The following is a 10,134-nucleotide window of genomic DNA, read 5'->3' as shown; positions in this document are numbered from 1 at the left end:
CTATAGTTCATTTCTATTTATCCTCACAATAATTTGAATGTTAATTGTCCAACGCTTAACATTAAACAACAATTCAAATACAAATTTTGGTTGTCATAGGTTGAACTAAAATTCAACTTTTCCACGTCATAATTATTTAAATATTAAAACATAGTCAACATGGGTCTTGAAACATTTGATTAATTGCAAGAAATACGGTCATATACTTTGTTTAAAGATTTGATCTCGTATTTAAGAGTGGAAACCATTTATTCTAGAAAAAAATGCGACCATGTAGGCTTGCAGAGATCTTTTCTTTAGCCACAACCCACAGGAGAACACTCGCTGGATGCCTGGATGGACCCTGCTGCGGTAAGGTATGGGCCAGACCCACGAGACTTCTCGGCTCAGAACAACAACCATTCGCATATCGGACTTCGAATAGTAAAATTCATTATACAATTCAACAATGTATAAAACTCCCACCATTCCATTCACAAACTAATCTGTTCAGTCAAATGGGATCTACTTTATGTATAAAAAAACAATACACCACGTAGGGCTTTGTTTGGATACACTTGCATCCACCGGAATCCATTTGTGTTAGAGTGGAACTAGTTTAATTTTTACTCCAATTCACTCTAACACATATGAATTGAGGTGCATATGAATGCATCCAAACAAGTCATAAGTGAAGAACATATCTTTTTATGCAGTTATTGCCCAGACTTATTACACAGTTGCAAAATGCAAATTAACTAACATTCAAACACCCTATGCATGTACTAAATGATTTAGGTTTAATTTGAGTTTTGCAAAAATAATATTATGGCGGGGTTTTCCTCCTCCAATCAGTTATGAAAATCAAACATCTAACGACCCTCTAGCACAGTGAGACTTATATCATTTATGGACAATTTCTTGTTGTCAACTGTCTTTCTAGATGGGCAGTAGTCTCTAAGTGCAAAATACGTAGGTTGCTTTGGCGTTGGAAGCGGTGTCATTTTGTTCTCCAGCATGAACACAACCACCGACATGAGTGGCCTGCAATTGGGATTGTCTTGAACACACAAGAGTGATATATGGATGCATCGTGAAACTTCGTCAAGGGAGCAATTCTCCATGACAGATGAGTCCACCAAATCTTCTATTTTCCCTTCTTTCCATATGTTCCATGCCTGAAACATTACAGTCTCACATTCAGAGATCATATTTTGTCTCCTGTGGATAGTTCTGAATTCTGACCATGTCCTTGTACTTACATATGATATAAGGTTAGAAAAATCCATGATTAGATGTGCTGATGAGCTAATCTTTAATCCACTTATGATCTCCAACAATAGAACACCAAAGCTGTAGGTGTCAGACTTGACTGAAAACGTGCCTTGCATTGCATACTCGGGAGACATGTAACCACTGTGCAAATAATTTCATAAAAATTCTTTGCATATTTTTGAAACTGTAAACAGCGAATGAATTCTAAGAGTTGGCAGTGCAGCTGCTACTTACTATGTCCCGACAACTCGGTTAGTATTTGCTTGGAGTTGGTCGTCATCACCACAGAATATCCTAGCCATGCCAAAATCTGATATCTTTGGGCTCATCTCCTTATCTAACAAGATATTGCTTGATTTGAGATCTCTATGGATTACAGTTAATCTTGAGTCATGATGGAGATACATAATTCCTCTAGCAACCCCCTGGATTATTTTGAACCTTCTTGGCCACTGAAGCAATGATTTTCTTGCAGAATCTAATAAAAATAATACAGAAGAACAAGACATGTCAGAAGGCACACATGAGCACATTTATTTGTTGGGTTTTATTAACGATATGAACAATTGGAATTGAATGTACCAAAGAGGAAGTAATCCAAACTTTTGTTGGGTAGGTACTCATAAACTAATAGCTTCTCATCTTCATGAATGCAACAACCAAGAAGCTTAACTAGATTCTTGTGCTGCAACTTTGCAATTAAGACTACTTCATTTTTGAACTCCTCGGTGCCTTGCCCAGAACCCTTGCTCAGTCTCTTGACAGCTACTTCCTTTGTGCCTTCCAACATTCCCTACATGATTTCATAATCCAGAACTATAATTTTTTTACAACAATGTAATTTCCTAGGTAATCCCAAACTTTTTTATTCATACCTTGTATACTTTGCCAAAACCTCCTCTCCCAATCATATTGCAATCAGAGAAATTATCTGTAGCTATTGCAATGTTTTCAAAGCTAATAAATGGGAACTCTATTATGTTCTTGTCACCAGATTCATCCATAGAACTCAAGTATTCTAGCATCCTTCTCTTCTTTTGTCGTTTGCCTGCAAGTAGTAACATCAATGTATCCCTTTTTTCTAGAACATCGGTTCATTAACACTGCACACATTCTTTAAAACGATGGCTCTTGGTACCTGTTCTTTTCCATGCCCAGACAAGCGCTCCGAGTGCAAGTAGTAGCACACATGCTATGATCGGGAGTAAAATGATCAGCAAATTGATCGTGTTTTGATCTATACAAGGAAATGTATCATGTTAGAGTTTGCTGCATCAAGCATTGCTTACGATTGTGTGATGAGTTTACTTTACCTCTAAAAAAGAGTAAAAGATGGACATGCGAATATTCAAGAACCTAAGTACCACTTAAAGAGTTTCCTCGTGGATATTACTGATTAGGGTTTTGATATCATGACGCTCAGTCAAGTTATATGCTCATACATAATTTTCCGCTGCAAACATCAAAAGTGAACCTGATGATTAAACTTTTTCTTCTTTTTTGGCTGCTTCGGTAGTGTCGAAACTAGTACATAGGAAGAGATATGGTAAGCTGTAATGGTTTATCTGATGTCTGATCGATCTAGTTGATGTCACGGGCATGGTAGAATAGATCAGGGAGCACTACAGCACAACGCTTTTTATACATGCTCAAAATCGATTTTTAAAGACGGTTTTTGAAACCGCTACTAATAAGGCGTCAATTGTAAAAATGAAACGCTTACAAGGACAGTTTTATAGCCACCCATGAAAATGAAATTTAATTCTCATGGATGGTTGACTTAGTCAACTATTCCTAAAAGTATTTTGAAAATCACAAAAATATTAAATTGTGCCAATAAATAGAAAAAAACATATTTTTCCCAAGCCACCACATTGCTATTCAATTGTAAAAATGAGATATTCACAAGGACAATTTTAAAACCACCAATAAAAATGGAAATAATATTTAGAGGCAATTAACTTAGTCAACCATTCATAAAAATATTTTAAAATATAAAAAAGATACTATTGCACCAAAAAGTAGAATTTTTTTTCCCAAAGCGGGCATTCAACAATCACTACATGCTCATAATGATTCGAACTCATGACAATTTGCCTCGCACGAGCCTTAATTGCCACTGTACTGCACAATTACTTGTGACTAAGTATCTGATGCTATTTTTAATTAACTTTTATAAATTCAATATTCAATACTTTAGTCCCTAGACAAACTCAAATAAGAAAATGAACTGGAACATTTTAGATCTTCTCGAGTAATGCAACTTTGATATAGGGAGAGTTTTCATTTAAGGTCATTTGACAATTCTGAATTTCATAAGAACTTAAAAGTATATTTTGGCCTCTAAACGATCTCAAATAAAATCAACTATAAAGTTTTAGATCTTGTTGAGCTCTAAACTTTTTATATAAAGTTTATCTTTGTCTAACTTTATTTTTTTTTAAAAATTTATGAGCTTATTTGCTCAACAATTATTTTTAAGGGTGGTTGACCCTAAAAAACAATTTTTAATAGTGATTGACTAAATCAACTACCCATAAAAATTAACGTTTTTAGGAATGATTGGCATAAGAAACAAAAAAAAAATAGATTTTTAAGGGTGATTTTATTAAGTCAACCGCTCCTGAAAATTGATTTCTAGATGCTATTTGAAATCTACAATGCAGCAAAACATTACTAGAGATGGTTTATTGTGTGAACTGCACCTAAAAAAAAATAGGAAACGATTGTAAAAAAAAACATTTATGTAGTAGTGGAGTTGGATGAAGAATTGCGGTGAAGGTAACAACTAGCCGACTGGGTCTCAGCAGCTTAAGCCTAGGCACAAATACAATAACCTCACATGCTTTATCTCTAACTCAAACACAAAATATCTCTAACTAATGAGGTATCCCTACCCCCCCACCCCCACCCCCCCTACAACTCAACTTGTCCTCCGGTTGGAACGATATGTACATGCATGCGAATTATTGAGGAGACCCCACACGATAGCTGAAGTTTTAAAGTCCATTTAATATTAGGACATATATGGATGAAATCCTAAATTGTTTCGGAGTAATCTTCATCTTGCAAATAAGCCATATGATGGTGATGGCATGATTCCTTGTCACGTTGACCACTAATGTCACTTTTGAGGAAAGAAGGATGAGGTGTTAGGGATGCACGTACCAGGAGATTTGCCAAGTCGAATGTACAAGACCTCTTCAAAGATTTGCTTCCCCATGTCGATGAGATCCCCAGCCCAAACCAAACACCTTGACGTGTCGCCCATAGTTTCACCATTGGTTAGGTTGGCGTAGGCGTATGCCACACACGAGCAGTTTCTAGTGCACTCAGCTGCACACTGCTGGAAGCTTCTATTCCTAATGTGCAGGAACTTGTCAGGAAGCTTCATATTAGGCATGGCCATGAAGTAGTCTTCCTTTCCACATTCCAGTGCTTCCCTTCTCTGGCATCCTCTAGAGAAGTTGAGACTGTCAAGGAGCTCAAAACCGTCAAGACACCGGCATGTCGGGATTTCCTCCGTGCGGTCACAATAGCCGAACGGACCACAAGAGGCGTAGAGATCACAGCTATTAGGATCCTCAATGATGACTGCCCATGACGAAGTGGTGCTGTTCCAAGTGAGGAGCCTCCCCTTGCCTGTATAGTCCAACAAAATGCGAATGTATGGTGAGCCAGGCGAGACAGTGTACATATAATACGACTTGTCCGCCGTGTTGATAGTTGTTTCGTACATGATCACGTCGACGCCATTGATTTGTTGCATGCCACCGGATACCGGGTTGCCATTAACAACATGGAAACGGAAGTATGGCAACGCCCCATTCCAAATGAATACCTGAAGGTTTGAGGTGGGATCCATACCAAGAGAGAAATCTCCGGTTGATGGATCGTTAAGGCCCTTCCATGCAAATAAGTGTGTCGCCGGTTGTGCCTTGTAGCTTAGCAGGACGCTCATGTTTGGAAGAACGTTATCGGTCGGGTGATCGAAGCTTTGCCATAGCTCCGTGCCGTTCGGCGACCGAAGGACAAAGTTCCCGGAGCTGAGTAGCACCGCAGAAGCTCCGGCGCCACCTCCACCTGTGTTTCCTGTTGCCGTCCAAAGAGTGTGGCCTTGGGAATCCGACAACACCAGCTCTGAGTTGCCGGTGATGGCGAGCTTCGCTGACGGTGTTTTAATTGGGTTGTCACGGTTAGCGACCCATACCACAGTGCGTTCTGCAATGTGGTGGTACCAGATTCCTATGTACAGCTTCTTGCTGGAGTTGGTAGGGGAAAAGAAGCCAAGAGCAAAGTCTCCGCCCTCCGAGATGAGCGTGTCTTTGGGCAACAGTGGCTTTGTTTGTGTTAGCTGGTTGTCGGATCGACAGAGTGAGCTCAGGAATGTGAGGATGATGAAGGCGGCAATATAGACCATATCAATGTCCATTAGGCCTTTCTTGTTCATCATCTGCCTAAGCAGTGTGGAGGAAATACTAGCGTCTAGTGTTTATATATAGACGAAGATCGAGCATCTCTGGATTGTTGGCGTATATATGTAACTTTATTACGGTAATAATGAGTGGACCTATACTTGCGATATTTCTGTTCGTGTCGTAGTAGCTTTCAACCATTGCTTGTGGGACCGCTTGCAGTGCAGATGCGTGGCGGGGGGACACAGGACGGCGGCGGATGCCATGGGAGTATCGGAGTTGGACGCTTCTTGCTTCCATCAGCAGAGCAGAGCAGACGGCGATTTTCTTTCGGTTTTCACGGCTGGAGGTCGACCTGTGTTTGACGTACAGCTAAAACACGGCGGCACCTGGAGCTCGGCTGTCTGGCATTGCAACGTATCCAGTTGGCTTATTGTTAACTCGTTTTCAGATTAGTGTATATAAGCGGGGTCATCATAAGTTATTGTAGCTTGCCCACTTGCATTCTGCGTCATCAGTTCGGACTCGCAGGAGTATAACATGGGTCATATCATATCATATCCTTCGGGTGCACGTACCTGGAGACTGTACTTGGTTGTCATACAGTACCTGCTCTGTTCCATTGTCATACTGTAGAGTCTTCAGTTGAGCTGCGAGGTCTTGTGTATGGGCTTCAGATCAAAGACTGCAGTCGGAGATGCCATCACAAACCTAATCGTGAACCGAGATAATTTCTCAGTGACTGAACAGAAATAGATAATGATACACGCTGAGCGTCCCAACGGATGGTCACTCCGTTCCGAAACACACGTGCGTCGGAGCGCCGTTGCAGCCGCCCCCACATGTCCTCTGCGTTGTCGCCGCGCCCCACCCTGCCCTCTGCTTGCCGCAGTCTGCCAAGCTCCGCATGCCGATGAGCCTCTATTCGCCCAAGCAGGAAATGTTGCTATGAAAAGTCTATGCTGCAAACCTATCTTTCGAATGTTTTTGTTTCGAGCGCTTGTTGCAGATGCTTCAGGCGCATGTTGTAGGTGTTGTGTTGCAAGGAGATGTTGCTAAGAAAGCCTACGTTTCAATTGTATCAAGTGTTTCGAGAGCATGTTGCAGGTGTTGTGTTTACGGATGTAGCAACAACGATATTATACATGTTTCAACATTAATCTAGGCGTGTTTTAGTAGTACATCGTTGATGTTGCAACAATGATAATGTACATGTGTCAATAGTAATCCGGGCATGTTTCATTATTACGTCGTCGATGTTGCAGCGGTGGGCCCCAAGGGCGTCCGAGCGGAAGCCAACATCCACTGCGTGCCGCCGCCACCGCCGCCCCACCCGTCCTCTGCGTCGTCGTCGCGCGCCCACCTCATCCTCTGCGCGCCACTGTCGCCCTTTCCGTCCCGTTCTCTATGCTGTCGCCGCGTCCCATCCTGCCCCTCTACACATCGTCGTCCAGCTCCGTGCGGCGCCGCCTTCTGCGCACTGTAGAGCTCCCCATCACCGGCGAGCTCCACTTTGCCGCCGAGATCTGCGTCCCCTAAACACGCGTGCTTCTGTCCTCTGCGCACTGCTGCCACGCCCCACCCATCCTCTGTGCCGTCGCCGGGCCCAAGGGGAAACAGAGCAGCTGCGGGTCGTCTAGACGCGGGTGTCCATCCGGGCCCTAGTCGCTCTGAAGGAGAATTCAGTAGACTCCTATAGAGGAGCAACCGACTCAGAAATTAGAAAGTTTGAAATCTTTCAATTGAAATATTTCTTTCTTCGTACTGGGCTGTGCATGTGATTTCGGCCAAATTTCAGTGTTCAGAACCCAGCGCCAAACAAAAGGGAAAAGTGGTTGAGTTCAAACCCAGTGGCTACCTCTTCACAATTTCAAGAGAGTCTTACAAGCCAGCAACTTTATATTTGCTTACACCAATATAATTCCGCTGTAGAATAGCCTTACAAGATGCATCTATAAGAGCAGATGCAAGATAATCCCGCTTTCATACTGGCAGATACTAAGGTTGTTTACCTCAAACTTTCGCATACAGATAGAGAAAGTTGACCTGAAATTATAATTGCTGCCTGTAGCAGCTTATGACAAAACGACATGTAGTAGTAGTATAAGTTCTCAGTGACGCTTGAAGAATTCCACCATGGGCTTGTATATGAGTTGTGGAGCATTGTAGCCCATGACAAAGTCGCCGTGCGCATAGTCAGGCATGTACAGCACCTCGATGTCATCGCTGTCATGCTCCCTGATGATCGTCCGCAGGAGGTGCCTCGTGTCAGGGACGTCGCCGAGGAAATCTTGGCCGCCATGGGTGAGGAACAAGGGGACATGCCTCGGGATGGACGAGAGGTCGTATGGCGGGGGCCGTGTCTGATTGTAGTGCTTCATGTTCTCCTTCTTGTTTCCGTAATCGTACTTTCTGATCGATGATTTCCTGACCACTTGTGACACATAAATTTTTTTACATAAGCAGCTGGGCTCTTTGTTTGGGCGACAGATTCCTTCGTTTGTGATAAAGGTTCTTACGCTGCGACATGTGAATCATGTTTTTGACAGAGGTTGACTGTGGACCGTGCTGCAGGAAGATGCATGTAGTCGAAGCATTGAGGCAGCAGTCCGGTCCTTCCGTCAGGAGATCAAATTCATAAAAGCCACAGTCAGTATGATCACAGCCAAAGAATTAGCGTTTTATAAACTTGTTTGGAGTGAATTAACTAAGGTGGAGTGGAGGTAACACTGTTACCTGCTACAGATGAAAATAAATCATAACAGTCGACGTCTGGGTCGACGCAGACTTCTCCTAACAGTTCTTGTGCAACTCGCCTGTCATGCAGCAGAACATTTGTAGCAATCAACTTTTCTAGGCTGCGCTAGTATTATGTGCATTTATCTTCTTCCTGATAAGAAACACAAGAAGTTGTAGAAGAGATGCCTACCCAAGAGGATTGAACTCGTGATAACCTAGCATGTGAATTGTCTGCATGATACAGAAACATAGATATAAAACATTGAACATGGCCATTCTAATTTCTAATCAACAACAATAAGAATAAAGGGTTTCGTTCTACACTGCTTTACTTCTGCAAGGAAGATTCGAGCCGCAAGCAAGATGAGCCTTGATTTCATCCTGTTCAGATAAGCAATTGGGCAGAGCAACGCGGCTGATCGCACTACGTCTGTTAACTTTTTATCTGAGAGGGCTGCAAGCATAATCAAGGTCCCCTAGAAAAAAGAGCAAAAGTTTCAGCATCCTCTCCCAGTCCCAAAGACCCAAGTCCATGGTATACTAAATAATAAGGCCATATGCATGATTACCAGGGAGTGACCAATATAGTGGACTTTCTGGCCTCCTGTTTTGTTATAGACAAACTGAAGTACAGCAGGAAGATCATAATCAGCAAGTTGGTCCCATGTCCAGTCCCAAAAAGCCTGCAAAGAAGAGGACCAGTATTGTTTTAGTGAAATATCTTGACATACGGTTTCTTGATCAAATTCAAGCCAGATATGCGAACGTAACCGGGTCTTCTGGAGAAAGGGTGGTATGTCTGCGACTGGACTTTGTTCCACGACAGTTGGCGATCCAAACATCAAACCCACCATCAGCCAAAATGAAGCCTAGTGATTGTTTTGGTGTACTCAGTACCCAACAGAAACCATCCTGTCCAATCAGCAAATTCATATTTTTTTTTCAGATGTGAACAGGATTTGAATCACATGTGTTATGTTCAACAATGTGCTTACCACCAGCAGCCCATGGAATAGTAGTACTGGTGTCCTTGTATCCTCAGTGGAGTTACTAGTAGCATTAGAAAGACCATGGGGGATCCTCTTTAAGCTAAGAATATAGCCATCCTCTGTTGTTACATGATATTCTTCACATGGATAGCCATAAGCTGCTACTCGTGACTTGCACATACCAAAAGGGTGGGGTTGTGGAGGGCATTGATCATCACTAATATCATTTGTAGAATTCTGCATCCTCCATGAGAGAACACTTTGCAGGTTCAAGGCAATGAAAAGAATCAGGGAGAGTAGATAGAGATCCTGAGCCATCTCTGTTGAGAACTATGATTTTTGGCACTAGAACTGAAACTTCTTCTGTCAAACCATGAACGGGACTACAGGATATATAAGCTATATTTTTGTGTGCTTACAAGAATAGTGGGGTGGGGGGCAGCTGCAGGGATGGCCTCTGAATGACACTGAGTTTCTAGCTTCATCACTGACTTGTAAGGAACACAAATTTATAGAACAGGCTGTGCTTTGTATGGGAGTTTCGTTTCTACTTATTGGTTATTCATAACAGCTGTAGGGTGGGCATATGCGAATTGCAAAACCTTGTAAAGCCCACCCGTCTTGTGCTCAAACTCGTTTTTCTACCTTAATACAAAGACGCGCAAATCTTTTGCGTGATCGAGAAAAAACTTATTGGTTATTGTTTTCTCTCAGAGAAACATGATCATGAGAAAATA

At 42.2% G+C, this 10,134-nt stretch overlaps 2 protein-coding genes across 3 annotated transcripts; both read right to left on the bottom strand.

Moving 5' to 3' along the window:
- Window positions 1–325: 325 nt before the first annotated feature.
- On the bottom strand, window positions 326–5,765 carry LOC136520611 (G-type lectin S-receptor-like serine/threonine-protein kinase B120). Of its 2 annotated transcripts, XM_066514181.1 has the most exons (7): window positions 4,423–5,765; window positions 2,393–2,491; window positions 2,130–2,302; window positions 1,837–2,047; window positions 1,489–1,732; window positions 1,242–1,395; window positions 327–1,157 (listed from the first exon to the last, which is right to left on the bottom strand). In XM_066514181.1, the coding sequence occupies exons 1-7, from the start codon at window positions 5,705–5,707 to the stop codon at window positions 852–854; spliced, it is 2,472 nt and encodes an 823-aa protein (XP_066370278.1). In that variant the 5' UTR covers window positions 5,708–5,765; the 3' UTR covers window positions 327–851. The 2 variants fall into 2 exon arrangements, with proteins under 2 accessions (XP_066370277.1, XP_066370278.1); XM_066514180.1 differs by having other exon boundaries at window positions 326–1,395.
- Window positions 5,766–7,585: 1,820 nt separating this feature from the next.
- On the bottom strand, window positions 7,586–9,803 carry LOC136522869 (triacylglycerol lipase 2-like). The gene is made up of 8 exons (XM_066516665.1): window positions 9,404–9,803; window positions 9,180–9,320; window positions 8,978–9,091; window positions 8,741–8,884; window positions 8,599–8,639; window positions 8,406–8,485; window positions 8,189–8,284; window positions 7,586–8,103 (listed from the first exon to the last, which is right to left on the bottom strand). The coding sequence occupies exons 1-8, from the start codon at window positions 9,713–9,715 to the stop codon at window positions 7,781–7,783; spliced, it is 1,251 nt and encodes a 416-aa protein (XP_066372762.1). The 5' UTR covers window positions 9,716–9,803; the 3' UTR covers window positions 7,586–7,780.
- Window positions 9,804–10,134: the final 331 nt, after the last annotated feature.

Source organism: Miscanthus floridulus, chromosome 18, assembly GCF_019320115.1.
Source record: "Miscanthus floridulus cultivar M001 chromosome 18, ASM1932011v1, whole genome shotgun sequence".
Classification (NCBI taxonomy): domain Eukaryota; kingdom Viridiplantae; phylum Streptophyta; class Magnoliopsida; order Poales; family Poaceae; genus Miscanthus; species Miscanthus floridulus.
The sequence above is the reverse complement of the archived record's forward strand: the minus strand, read 5'-3'. Positions and strand labels throughout refer to the sequence as shown.

Excerpts from the sequence above, each read along its gene's own strand:
- LOC136520611 (XM_066514180.1), bottom strand. The coding sequence starts at position 5,707 with ATGATGAACAAGAAAGGCCTAATGGACATTGATATGGTCTATATTGCC. Across the intron at positions 2,303-2,392 it reads CTGGGCATGGAAAAGAACAG|GCAAACGACAAAAGAAGAGA; the intron begins GTACCAAGAGCC and ends TACTACTTGCAG. Across the intron at positions 2,048-2,129 it reads GTTTTGGCAAAGTATACAAG|GGAATGTTGGAAGGCACAAA; the intron begins GTATGAATAAAA and ends GAAATCATGTAG.
- LOC136522869 (XM_066516665.1), bottom strand. The coding sequence starts at position 9,715 with ATGGCTCAGGATCTCTATCTACTCTCCCTGATTCTTTTCATTGCCTTG. Across the intron at positions 9,092-9,179 it reads CCCTTTCTCCAGAAGACCCG|GCTTTTTGGGACTGGACATG; the intron begins GTTACGTTCGCA and ends TCTTCTTTGCAG. Across the intron at positions 8,104-8,188 it reads CATGATTCACATGTCGCAGC|TGGTCAGGAAATCATCGATC; the intron begins GTAAGAACCTTT and ends ATGTGTCACAAG.